Source organism: Micrasema longulum, unplaced genomic scaffold (genome assembly GCF_059751315.1).
Source record: "Micrasema longulum isolate JH-2025_06_02 unplaced genomic scaffold, ASM5975131v1 h1tg000008l, whole genome shotgun sequence".
Lineage (NCBI taxonomy): Eukaryota > Metazoa > Arthropoda > Insecta > Trichoptera > Brachycentridae > Micrasema > Micrasema longulum.
The window spans coordinates 82,280-95,691 of NW_028277216.1; the positions used below are offsets into that span (position 1 = coordinate 82,280).

The window sequence follows — 13,412 nt, forward strand, 5'->3', positions numbered from 1 at the left end:
TGTATTTCATAAATAAAGGTTTTCTCAGAACTCCTGTAAATTTTATTAAAAATGGTCTGTTGGACAAAAACGAACTAGAGTGACGATATGTTGTGGTTTCACTATGCGGAGAGTTGACGGATGGTGGTCCGGATGCTGGGCTCGAACGAGCACAATCTGGGCAATGTCCTGGGCGGGGATTTGCCACGAATAGAGCCTTGGGCGGCTCTCGGGATTCAGTCCTGTTGATGACGACAGCCAGCTGGAGGACGGGTGAGCCGTGGTTAGTACACGCGCTGGCGGTTCTGGAAACTGGCGTTCCTTGGACGACGATGGATTTTCTAGATGTGGAGGGACCTTCGCGGCTGGAAGGCGGCCTCAGGTGAGCTTCGTGGATCAGACGACGCTGATCTTAAGCATCGACCGAGTATCCATTCGACACAACCACTTTCACATCAACTTCCGTTTTCTACTCCACCATTTCCTAAAGTTTGTTTGTAAAAACAATTCAGTCAGTTGAATCTCTTCACAAAAATAAAAGTTTCAGCTCTTTAACTTCACTAAAATCAACAAATGGAACAATTGAAGAAATATGGATGTTCAAACATAGGCAGAATGGTGAATGTTACACAGTGTGTAAAGTGGCCACTTAAACCAGCCAATGACAGGTCTTAAGCCTTGTAAATGCTTTGACTTCCATATTCCCTTATTTAAGGTATTCTCCATATCCCTGTTGTAATTTGTGAATCTTAATGACTCCCGAGGGGGTGAAATCCAGCCTTTTGTCTACGAACATTTGGACAAACTCAAATATTGTAATGAAACCAACTGGTCCAAGAAAAAGTATAAAAATTGAAAAATTGTTTTCAGGCGTTGCCTAGTATGTGAAATAATTCAGTCATGAATCTCTTCACAACAATAAAGGTTTCAGCTCTTTAACTTCACTAAAATCAACAAATGGAACAATTGAAGAAATATGGATGTTCAAACATAAGCAAAATGGTGAATGTTACAGTGTGTAAAGTGGCCACTTAAACCAGCCAATGACAGGTCATAAGCCCTGTAATGCCTTGACTTCCATATTCCCTTATTTAAGGTATTCTCCATCCCTGTTGTAATTTGTTAATATGGAAAAACGTTTTTTTATATATTTTTTTATTATCTAAATTTGATTAAAGCTTTATAATATAAAATAAGGACAGAATTTGAAGGTTATCGAGCAAACTTAAAACCAAACAATAATAACGGCCAGCAGAGTAGAGTAAATATTGAATGGTCTTAAATAGAAAAATCTTAATATTTGAATTCTTGCTGAATTGCAATGTTATGAATATCATATTTGTTATAATTATTTTTTACATTTTTATTGTTTACATTTGTTACATTATTTATTTTATGTACTCGTAGGTACTTATCCTACATAAACAATTTTAGTTACATATTGGATACGAAGAATGTATTGTTTCAATCGACCTTTTTTTAATACATGAATATTTACACACTGAACATGAAAATGGTTTCTCACTAGCATGAGTTAGAATGTGTCGTTTTAATAAAGCGAAATGCCCCCTTTACAAGCGGTATTAGTGAGGATGTGGGCTTTTTAAAGAATCTGTTAACGTGAATAATAACAGACGAAACATAAGAAGGTTTTATCACTAATATTACAGAGAATATGCTAGTTTAATCCAATTTGATTAAAACACAAAAAAATTACATTCCGAACATGAAATGGGTTTCTTTTTTTTAATCAGGATCGGTGAAATTATGCGTTTTCAGATAATTTTCACATGAACATGATGTATTTTATTTTACGTAATTAAAAACGTAAAAATACGTTCATTATTAATTGATATTAAACTCAATTACATTGCAATTTTTAATTCTGAATAAATAAACTATAGAACTTTAAAATGTACACTTTGAACATAAAGAGGATTTCTCATAAACATGAGCATAGAAAAGATATATTTTTACACTCTCATCAAGAAAGGGGTTTCTCAACAGTCTGAGTTCGAATGTGTAGTTCGAATTGACTTTTACGATAACGCGCATATTTACACTCTAAACATGAAAAGGATTTCTCACAAGTATAAATGAGAATGTGTCGTTTTAAATTACTATTTTAGTAAATAAATGCTAACAAGTTGAACATGACAGAGGGTTTCTCACTAGTACAAGTTAGAATTTGTTGTTTCAATCGACTTTTCTGAAAACATGAATATTTACACACTGAACATGAAAAGAGTTTCTTACGAGTATGAGTTACAATGTGTAGTTTCAATGAACTTTAAAGAAATTGTGAATATTTAGACTCCAAACGTAAAAACCGTTTCTCACCAGTATGAGTAAGAATGTGATATTTCAATCGACTTTTTTGAATACATGAATATTTACACACTGAACATGAAAAGGGTTTATCACCAGTATGAGTTAGAATGTGTGTTTTCAATTGACTTTTTAAAAAACATGAATATTTACACTCTGAACATGAAAACTGTTTCTCACCAGTATGCGTAATAATATGTTGTTTCAATTGACTTTTAAGAATACATGAATATTTACACACTGAACATGAAAAGGGTTTTATACCAGTATGAATCAAAAGGTGTCTTTTCATGTCACTATTGCGATAACATGAATACTTACACTCTGAACATGAAATGGGTTTCTCGCCAGTATGAGTTAGAGAGTGTTGTTTTAATTGACTTTTACGATTACACGAATATTTACACTCTGAACATGAAAAGGGTTTCTTACTTGCATGAGTTTGAATGTGTTGGTTCAAATAAAATTTACGATAACATGAATATTTACACTCTGAACATGAAAAGGGTTTCTCACCAGTATGAGTCAGAATGTGTAGTTTCAATTGACGTTTAAGATAACAGGAATACTTACACTCTGAACATGAAAACTGTTTCACACCAGTATGAGTAAGAATGTGTTGTTTTAATCTATTTTTACGAATACATGAATATTTACACTCTGAACACGAAAAGGGTTTCTCACCAGCATGAGTTAAAATGTGTTGTTTCAAAGAAATTTTACGATAACACGAAAATTTACACTCTGAACATGAAAAGATTTTTTTACCAGTATGAGTCAGAATGTGCTTATTTAAATCACATTTACGAATAGATGAATATTTACACTCTGAACATGAAAACCGTTTTTCACCAGTTAGAGTGAGCATTTGGGTTTTCAATTTACCCATATTTACAAATTGTGATGGTAAGTGTATTTTCTCTACAGTATTGGGTAAGTTATACGGAACATGCGAAGAACATGTGTCTCTATCTCCGGGATATTTAGGTTGACTTTCTTTTCTCCTAGGACCTAAAAATAAAAACAATATATTTCAACTGACTTGATTATTCACGCAGTTTTCGCTACTGAAGATGAAATTACTTAAAACAGGGGTGCAATTATGAACCTTCTATATTCCCTAGAGAATGATTAGTTTTACGAATGTTTTTTTTAAGTGATGACACTTTGCTTCATATAATGGCCACACTGATGATTTAACGTCAAATTGTGTATAAAACTACTACAAAAACGGAAATAAAACTAATACGGTTTGGTTAATTCAACCTAATTCAGTGTTTTGGGTAATGCTTAAGGGCGTTCCTCACATATTTCGACTGCATGAAATTTCTCGATTTGGTCACCTAGCGGCAAAAAATATAAACTTTCAGAATAAACCCAAAAATTAAACCATTTTAAGGTCAATCTAGTTTGGATGTGTTTGCAAAGGTGTCTCTGAAGTCACCACCCGGCAACACCGATCTAGTAGGTACTGACCAAGGTCACGATAGAGGATGTAACATTTACCGCGCTGGACAAACAAAACATGGTAACTCATTTAAAAAAATACATTTTTAAAAAATTCTCGAATAAGCCAAACACAAGATAATTGCCACCTTTTCCAACAGTCATCGTATGTTTTCTAAGCTTAAACGTAAGAAAAAAGCATCTAGATATGTTTGTGTTTTAGCAATATACCAAAAAACATTAATAAAGTTACATCTCACAGCACAAGTTATATTACGTTAATTCACTAACTAAATCCATTCTTCAACTTCTTCCGTTGAATAATAAAACTCCAACTATAAATGTGTAGTGTAATAACAAAGACGGTCATCTGTCGATTTATCATGTAGATGAATATAAGCTGGCATAACTTTTTTGGTAGTCGGTGGCTAGTTTTTTTCTTTTGCGCAAAACAATTTTTTTTACGTAATGAAACTAAGCTGATTTGGTATTTTTATGTCACAATCAGCAATGACAGATTATTAGCCACGTAACCCAAATGCCGGCCTTTTATTGGCTGATTGACAGATAAGTGATTTTTTAATACTAAACCAATGAGTAGACATTTGATTTTAAATTAACGTCGATTTTTTATTACGTTTTTTCTCCATGCTTGTCACACCTTCCTACATAATACTATTTGAAAGTGCGAGTGAAAAACAAAAATCTATTTTTGCCTTTATTTTGACTTGAATGACAGATCACAGCACTCCATCATATTGCAAGGATCTTGATTTAGTCGGTAATGTCTGTCTCTTCTTCTTATTTTCCACATCCGCTTCTAAGTGGAGCATGTGGACATCACCAGTTGTCTCCAGGAGACCCTGTTACCGCGTTTTTCCATCCAGATGAGTGACGGCAAGATCATATTTTATCACGAATTCGATGAAGATAATATAAGAATTACTACATACAAATAAAAATGACCCGAGCACAAAAAGGATTATTCTATTACCAGTAGTCTAATCTGAGAGTAAAAAATATTTTGTCATTTTCATTGTGTTGCCGGTAACATTCATGTACGCGCTGTTAAAAAACACTGAATACTGTATGTAGTTATGCACAAAAAGGTTATGCACATTATAGGATGGTTTACAGGACAGACGTACAATTGTAATATAATTTTTAAAGGTATTTACTCAGCAATATTTGATGACTACATTATAATAATAAATATATACATCTCCCCCCCCCCTCCTTATCCTCTCTTCAAGCATTTTTGTCCTTTTTTGTCCTTATCCCGCCCAATTTACAGTAACTTAATGTTCTTAAAATTAATATTTAAAAAATCTTTGATTATTGAGTACTTGAAAATAACATTTTTATATGTATAAATTGTTTGTATTTATTTGATATGTAATATATATATTCTTTACTAACTTTGTATACTATGTGGAAATCTGTTATTGGTTCTGAGTTTATACACTATATCTGTTTGTTTACTAAAAATATGTATGTAGAACTGTTGATTTCCCTAATAAAATAAAAATAAATAAAATAAAATAAAAACAAAACACCGGATTGTCGTGTTAAATGATTATTTCTAGAGTTTCTAGGCAGCACCTCATGGTTGAATAATTTTAATTAATCAAAAATGTGCTTGCGTTAATACTCAGTAATATTTTTATTTTTATTGTTATTAGCAAGTTTTATAAAAATAATGCAAACAGCGAGTTGCAATGTTTAAAAAATTTTTTTTTTTCTTTTTTGATTAAATATTAATTAAATTAGATATAAATTAAATAAATATCAGCAACACGTCACGTGTTTTTTTATTTATTAAATGAAGAAATTCGTCAATTCACCTTTTTTTCATTTTTAAAACGTGGTTAAAAATTTTCGACTTTAATATTATTTTATCAGAAACCTGCTGTGCTTCAATTTTTATAATTATTTTTCTCATATACCTTATTACACCATCTACCAACATACAGTACTTGTTTTCCAAAAAACCTTTTATAAAATATATGTGAGGAACGCCCTTGAGGTCGCAATAATGTTCTAAATGAAAATTATCATCTAAATTCGTTGCAACAGAGAGAGAAAACGTTTTTGAGATCGGAATATGGAAGTCTAGACATTTATTTTTATTTTTTATACATTTAACGCCCATAGGCTATTATAAAAAAAATACTTATATAAGGTGGTGCAAAATTCATCCATCACTCTATCAAAAGATGCCATAACTTTTGCAAATGGCGGAAAATGTTAGTTCTGCTTCGACATTATTGAAGTAAACAGATACATAAATTCACGTCAATAAGAGATGAATCGCTATACTCCTCTAAGAACGCGGAAATATACTCCTCTAAGAACGCGGAAAAATTGTTGGAATTTTTTTGCGGAATAATTCGTCGGTGGTGTTGGCGCAGCGTGAATTTAGGCGCAGAATTCCGGTCGTCCGACACCAACTGGATAAGTTTAGCTACTCGCCTAGAAGTGTAGGGACAACATAAGATGCTGACAGGTCTGGCCGGCCCCGGAGCAGTCGTTCTGCTGAGAATATCCCGGCTGTGGCTGAAGATTTCGCAAAGGATCCCGGAGTATCGACCAGACAACGTGCTTCGTAATTGGGCATCAATCGGCGGTTTACAGATAATTTTGGGATTGGAGAACACGTGGTTCTAACAGGATGGATCGACGGCGCATACTGCACGAGCCACAACCAATATTCTGAGGGCTGTATTTCCGGGTCGCTTAATCTCTCGTTTTAGTGATTTGCACTGGCCGGCAAAATCACCCGATTGAACTGTACTTTTTTGTGGGGTTTATTGAAGTCAAGAGTCTACGTTAACAAGTCTCAGACTCTTGAAGCCCTCGAGAGAATATCCGTCAAGAATGCGAGAACCTAGCGCTGGAAGTTCGGAAAGAGTAAAGGAAAATGTCATAAATCGGGCCCGTGTGGTCATCAATTCTGGCGGCGGCCCCTTGGCCGATATCATCTTCTCGACTTAATGGGAAAAAAAATTAAGATATCAAATAAACATAATCCAAAAGCAGAATCAAAATTTATCGCTCATAAAAAAAATTACAGGAAAAAAATTTTGGGTGATAATTTTTGCGCCACTTGCATAATACATCGTACATAGGAAAGTTTATAACAAAACAGGTAGCAGTTCTACAAAGGTTAAAAAGTTGAGTTTATAAAAACTTGTTTAAGAAGATATAATAGAAGTAGATATTTAGGGGTTATGAAATGTAATTAGCTGGTTTAAGTGACCACTTTACCCACTGTGTAACATTCACCACTTCCATATTCCCTTCTCAAAATTGTTTTCTCTCTCTGTTGCAACAAATTTAATCTATATAACACCTCGGCAGGAAATCCAGCCTGTCTGCAAACATTTGGACACACTCAAAGCATTGTGAAAATTGTCACGTTTGATTTCACGCGTTCATATTTTTTGAGGTTTTAATCATCAGTGTGGCCATTATGTGAAGCTAAGTCTCGTCACTTATCAAATATATCACCCCAGAAACCTTTATAATTTGGACTGGTACGTAGGCAACAAATGATTGCAAAGAGTTATAGGCAGCTTATTCCCCGTTGTATGCATGACCACTTATTCATTTGATACGAAAATGAAACAACCGATTATTACAAGGAATGCCTAAATGTTTATGTGGAAAGTATTGATAATTACCTTCCGTAGAAGATTTTAAGCATTCCTGTTTTATATCAGGATAATCAAGGTCGATTTCAGTAAAGCTCATTATATCACTCTCTATTTTATATTCTTGTTTAGTACTGGTCCCCGGTTCAAGCTTCACCGTAGCGACATCTGGCCCCTCACTATTGTAGGGACAGAGTTGCCCTTCCTCAGTATGGAGAATATCTCCTTGTACATCGCCAGTCCCGAGTTCTGCCTTAACAGTTACTGGAAGCAATTCCATATTCGTGTATCCGAGGATGGATACAAATTTAATCTTTAACCTAAAGGTAAAACTCCTGCAAAAAATAATTATACAATGTTACGGTGTTAAATGTTTAAGTGATAACTTAAACCGTCTAATAGCAGGTCAATATTTTATATTCAAATGAGTTCCTGTTATAAACCTGTCACAGATATGATACCAAAACAAAACCTCTTTCATTTTGTATTAAATGTAATACTATTTATCACTAAACCACCTGATTTAGCCAGAGATCACGTAGAAAGATAGCAGTCTTTTGGAAATGTATGGGAATTCTTTTCCCTGGTCAAGTTTAGCCCGTGAGCACTCCAACCTCCAATACATTGCATTTTTATTGTCTTTGAATTTAATAGAATTTTAAATTATAAATCTATCGCAGATGTCGACCAAAATAAAATCTCTTGTATTTTGTATTGACTGTAATTATCATTAAACCATTGTTTTTATGGGCCTTCCACACACTCGACGAGTGGCATGGGAAGTAGCGAGGAAAGGAGGCAGAGACGTAGTGTGGCAACATTACTCGTCATGCTGCACATCATGCTCCTCGTCGTGCCCACCACTCCCTATTTTGTCGGTTTTTGAGCGCGAGTCAAAGGCCGGCAATATAGAGCGCGAGTAGCTGGCTTCACAATCGCGCGGTCGCAGTACGCATCGAGCGCTCACTCAATACGCACGCGTCATTTTTGAATGATGTATATTTCTTTGTTGACATTGATATAATTAGCTATACTAAAATGCATAGCGCGCACGCTGTGACAGTTTCATCGTCCATTGAATGAAAGACACATGACAAGTGCGGAGCGTCGAGATTAATTGCGCGAGTAGAGCAGTGTGTGGGCGGAGAGGGCAACATCGGGCGAGAGGGCGGCAGCGCGAGGAGCAAAGTGAGGAGCAGCGCAAGGAGCATTGTGTGGCGGGGCTATAACATAAAATAACAAATTCGTGGTGGCGTTGTTATATAAATGCGTTTAATGTAGTATCAATATAAGGAAATATAAATCAGATTATTGATTTAAGACCGTCGAAATAATTCCACCTTCTAGTCCTATTTAAAATTCTCAACTCACTCTTTGATTCACCTGAACTACTGAGCTCAATAAAATTAAATATTTCAACTAGAAACCTCAGACAAAACTACTCTTTCATACCGATATCATAGAACTACTATGGTTTTCATTCTCCTATGCCCAGAATTCTTAGGTCTGCCAACAAACATACCAGTCTTGATTTCTTTGATAACAAGTTGTCTTCTTTCAAAATTGAATGAATCAAATTCAATTATAAATACCTCTCTCCCCGCTTCCACTCCCACAAAGTCTACCATATACCATGAGTCTTTCTACTTTTTTAATAATAATTGTCTATGTATAAATATGTCCTTAAAAATGCCCATTGGGCGTATTTATAAAAAATAAATAAATTTCAATTTGGCCCTGAGACCATACACGTAGAAAGATCGGAAAGTCTATTAGAAATGTACCTATAGGAATACTTTTCCCTGTCTCTACGTCTTCGCACATTTGCTGTACTTTTCGTTATTCTTCACAACTTTAATAAAAAATATAAATAAACTTTCCCAGAAAATCACGTAAACTCAATTTCCTTAAGTCGAAGGAAAACCAACGGGACTTCAAACGCAACTTCAAATGTCAAAACCAGAATAATTCCAAATGCAGAGTAGAGTTCACACATGGACAAGACAATGGTGAGATCATTCCATCGCGCGTCATAGCGAATATAAACTAAACGGGAAATTTAAGCTACTTTTATACAGCGCTTACTTCTTTGTCACACGCCCCTGTCAGCCCGCGACCCGCGACACGGATCTGGAATGGCGTTCATCCTGCGGATAATGTTGCTAGCCTAAAAGTATTTCGTAGTCTAAAGATGTGACCAGTCATGGGCTGGTTTAAGTGGGTACTTTACACACATTCTATCACGGGGGGAATAAATTGAAAATCAAAAAGATGTATGTTTATGGGGTAGTTTGGTTATTGAGAGAGCACGAGGTTGAGAAAAATTAAGATGAGATTAGATTACTTCGGAGGCTGTTAAAATCAAGTTCCACGTTCGCGCGTATGAATAGACGGAAGCTCTCCGTCTCTCCATTAACTTAGAGGAAGCGGGAACATCCACCGAACGTAAACTTGAGATTTAAAGAAGATCGCGTCTTCCTGGTGCCATATCGGATATGTGGTATAGAAGTTACTTTGCATGTGTTTTTTTCTGTTTTAATTCCACGTCATGATAATGTAATTCTAATGAAGTCTAAATGAATTTAAAGCTTAAAAGATAGGTAATAAAAAAAACTTTCATCCATTCTGGAAACGTGCAAATTGGAAGATAGTTGAAAAAGCTTGAATGTTTTATGTAGGTACCTATGTTTATACTAGAACATGTCTAGGAAATGTCTTTGAGTAAATTACAACATGAAAAAAAATAATTAATCAGAGAGCTATATCCTTAACTAATGCAGTTAGCGATTTTCACTCTCACTTATATCTTAATTCTAACACAATGTTACGGGTGGTTTCACCTATTCGGAGAGTTGACGGATGGAGGTCTGGATGCTGTGCTCGGATGAGCACAAGCTGGACGATGTCCTTGGCGGAGATTTGCCACGGATAGAGCCTCGGGCGGCTCTCGGAATTCAGTCCCGTTGTTTCCCCAACGCAACGATATGTAAAACTAAATGTGATAAAATATTTGTGTGCATCCACTTACCAGTTTTTCTATGTCTACCAGTTTTGAGACGTATCCGTCTCTTCGTTGGAACACTAATTAAACCGACGTGCAAAATCCACTATACACCTTCAACCTTGTGGCCAAGATGCTGATTTGAAACCATATTATTTTACTAAACAACCTTCACATACACTGATTAGTCGGGATGGAGGGAGGGTGTGAGTTTAATTGTTATAGGAGACCATTACAACGCATAATGAGCTGAATGGTAGTTTAAATATTGATAAAGGGACATTCTTATATAAAGTATTTCATATGTGAAATATTTCGGTTTGTTGTTGTTATTTAGCTTCTGGCCATAAAACATTGGTGAAAGAAGAAGAAAAAATATTTTTGACAGCAGCTGTCACAGCGACAATGTTGCGAATCTAGTGACTGTGGCTAGATTGAGCGACATTTTAACATTCAACACGACGTTTTATTTTCATAAATAGAAACCTCATTCTATGACCTAGTTCATTGATGATTCAAGTCTCTGATTCAGACTTCGACTACGAAACAGTAGATTTATAAAATTATTAGCATAGTCAAAATATTGCTTAAGTTTTTTTAATTTGAAATATATTTTATTATAATTAAATATAACTGTAAACAATGATTTGAGTATGTCCAAATGTTTACAAATAGGTTGGATTTCCATAAGGGGAGTTATTCAGATCTAAACTTTTGGAATAGTTGAGGGAATGTGGATGCTTAAACATGGGCTGAATGGTAAATGTTACACGTGTGTTAAGTGGCCATTCAAACCAGCCGTTGACAGGTCATAAGCCCTGTGAATGCCTAGACTTCAATATTCCCTTCTCAAAAATGTTTTTCTTCTCTGTTGCAACTAATTTGAATCTAAATAACTCCCTCGGGAGAATATCCAGCCTGTCTGAAAACTGTCACTGACTGGGATTAAATTGATTGGGCACGATCAATTCGCCGAAATGATTACAAATTATAGCACTTAAAATATAGCTTGATTAAAATGACAACTGTCAAACTAATATCACTAGTGATGGGAAATTACTGATCACTGATCAGATCGATTTTATCAGTTTTTTCATGCAAACATGAAACTCTGTTTCCAAAAATTGATATACAAAACGCAAAAACAAGCCTATTATAGTGTGTTAAGACAATTATTCACCAAAAAAGAAGACATTTATACTTTTTTTCATAAACAACATCACATGAATTACTTTTTTATTCGATCAATTTACATTGACCAATTTTTGCAAAATGATGTAACCTTGTAAGAACGTCGTTAATAAAAAGGTTTATTTTAGTTTTTTGTTTTAAAGCTGATTTATACATTTATGTTGATTTATATGTCAAGCATAGTATTAAAAAAATTAACACGCCAGATACGAATGAATTTCGCGTGGTAATATAATCACTCCTTAAGCGTTACTACAAAGTTATGTCGTCACTTTTGCTGACAACTGTCATTCTAATTAAGCTATACTTTAAGGACTTTAGAAACTATTCCTGCCCCCCACTTCGACAGACTTTTGCCATTTTGGGATCTAGCGACTTTTGAACCTCCGTTTAGCGACATTTGCTTTTGTCGAGTTGACAACACTGCGCTGCGGCTGTCAGATGTACGATACCTGTCATAGCAAGCTTAATCACAAATAACTATCGACGTGCTTAAAAACATGCTAAGCATTTGAGCGACCACAATGAATAATAATAAACATGCTTAAGTTATCGCAATCATAAGTCAACGCGTGTGTAATCTCTAAGTCAACGCTCGTGTCGGTTTGTTTTTGTTTTCCTCGCAAATAAATACAGTTCACTGGCGAAAAATCAGCGCTTTCTATAAAAAATAATACAATATATTCCATTTGCAAAATAGTAAGGAGTATCTAATACAAAAAAGTTGAAATAAAATTTCAATGACTGTGGCGACTGCTTTTCTTGACATTTGACTTACCAACCGCCGGCTAAATGCAATGAATAGCATGATAAATAAATAAAAATAGCAGTTTTGGAATTTTCTCCATATTTACACCGGTGAAATTCAAATATGTGATTGCGCAGCAGGATTATACGTCGCGAAACGTAAATATTTTGACATTTAATATTAGATGTTCACGAATGTTGCATTGTGATCGCGAATACGGTGAGAAATTGTTATCACGTCGCTTAATAGCACGTCGGTAGTTATCTGTGATTTAGCTACTTGTCATAGCTGATAAAAACTCGATTCCTATCGCGTGAATTCGTCGTATTTTTTGTTTCTATTTAAATTCGATGATGGGTGGCGATGATTCCATTTTTATCAGTAGATAAGATAATGTATGCCCGCAGCTAACAAATCAATTCTCAGTCAGTTGAGTTGTTCTAGCGTAGAGATAAATATGCCTTTATTTCTTCTTCTATTGGCGCTCTTGTTCTGTAGCGACCTGTGCTTCACCCACGAGTACTCCACTTCCTTAATCTTCATCAATAAGACGTAAGCCAAATACATACCTATGTCAAATTACAATGAAAATCTATCTTTCTTTCTTGACTAACGTGACCATGCGTCGCGTTGTCCCGAGCACAGCTCCGGGACGCCGAAATGTCCCATATTTAGGAAAACAGCAACCCACGCACTGACATATTACATACCCTGAACCCTAAAACATGATGACGCCATAGAATCAAGAATAGTCCAGAAACCGCATACGCGTATCAAACAGAAGACGACGTTTTGACCCATTAGTTTATTTTTAGACGTCGCTCAGTACGCAACTCCCGATTTGAATTTAACTATGCCGTGTTCTGTCGGTTTAAAGTGTAGAAATACTGCTGGGATAAAAAAGAAACAGGGTGAGATCACATTTCATGTGTAAGTACCAAATGCATTGTTTGGAAATTGAATTATTTTCCCATCTGTCAGATTGTCAAAGAAAACCAAATGGACATTTTGTTAGTGTTGCCAGGATAATATTTTTTTTTACGCCACTTTGACATCTAATGAAAGA

The 13,412-nt window shown here is 35.1% G+C and overlaps 2 protein-coding genes across 2 annotated transcripts in view; one reads left to right on the forward strand and one right to left on the reverse strand.

Moving 5' to 3' along the window:
- Positions 1-1,655: 1,655 nt before the first annotated feature.
- Positions 1,656-7,818, reverse strand: LOC148285736 (uncharacterized). Its single transcript, XM_088229899.1, has 2 exons — positions 7,437-7,818; positions 1,656-3,318 (listed from the first exon to the last, which is right to left on the reverse strand). Exons 1-2 carry the CDS (start codon positions 7,684-7,686, stop codon positions 2,270-2,272), a joined length of 1,299 nt encoding a protein of 432 aa, XP_088086025.1. The 5' UTR covers positions 7,687-7,818; the 3' UTR covers positions 1,656-2,269.
- A 4,804-nt stretch (positions 7,819-12,622) lies between these two features.
- Positions 12,623-13,412, forward strand: part of LOC148285737 (SID1 transmembrane family member 1-like) — a 29,268-nt gene continuing 28,478 nt past the window's right edge. Inside the window, exon 1 of the mRNA XM_088231298.1 lies at positions 12,623-12,898. Coding sequence (XP_088087424.1) covers positions 12,744-12,898 — 155 coding nt within the window. The 5' untranslated portion in view covers positions 12,623-12,743. The remainder of the gene's footprint in view (positions 12,899-13,412) is intronic.

Excerpts from the sequence above, each read along its gene's own strand:
- LOC148285736 (XM_088229899.1), bottom strand. The coding sequence starts at position 7,686 with ATGGAATTGCTTCCAGTAACTGTTAAGGCAGAACTCGGGACTGGCGAT. Across the intron at positions 3,319-7,436 it reads CTTAAAATCTTCTACGGAAG|GTCCTAGGAGAAAAGAAAGT; the intron begins GTAATTATCAAT and ends TTTTATTTTTAG.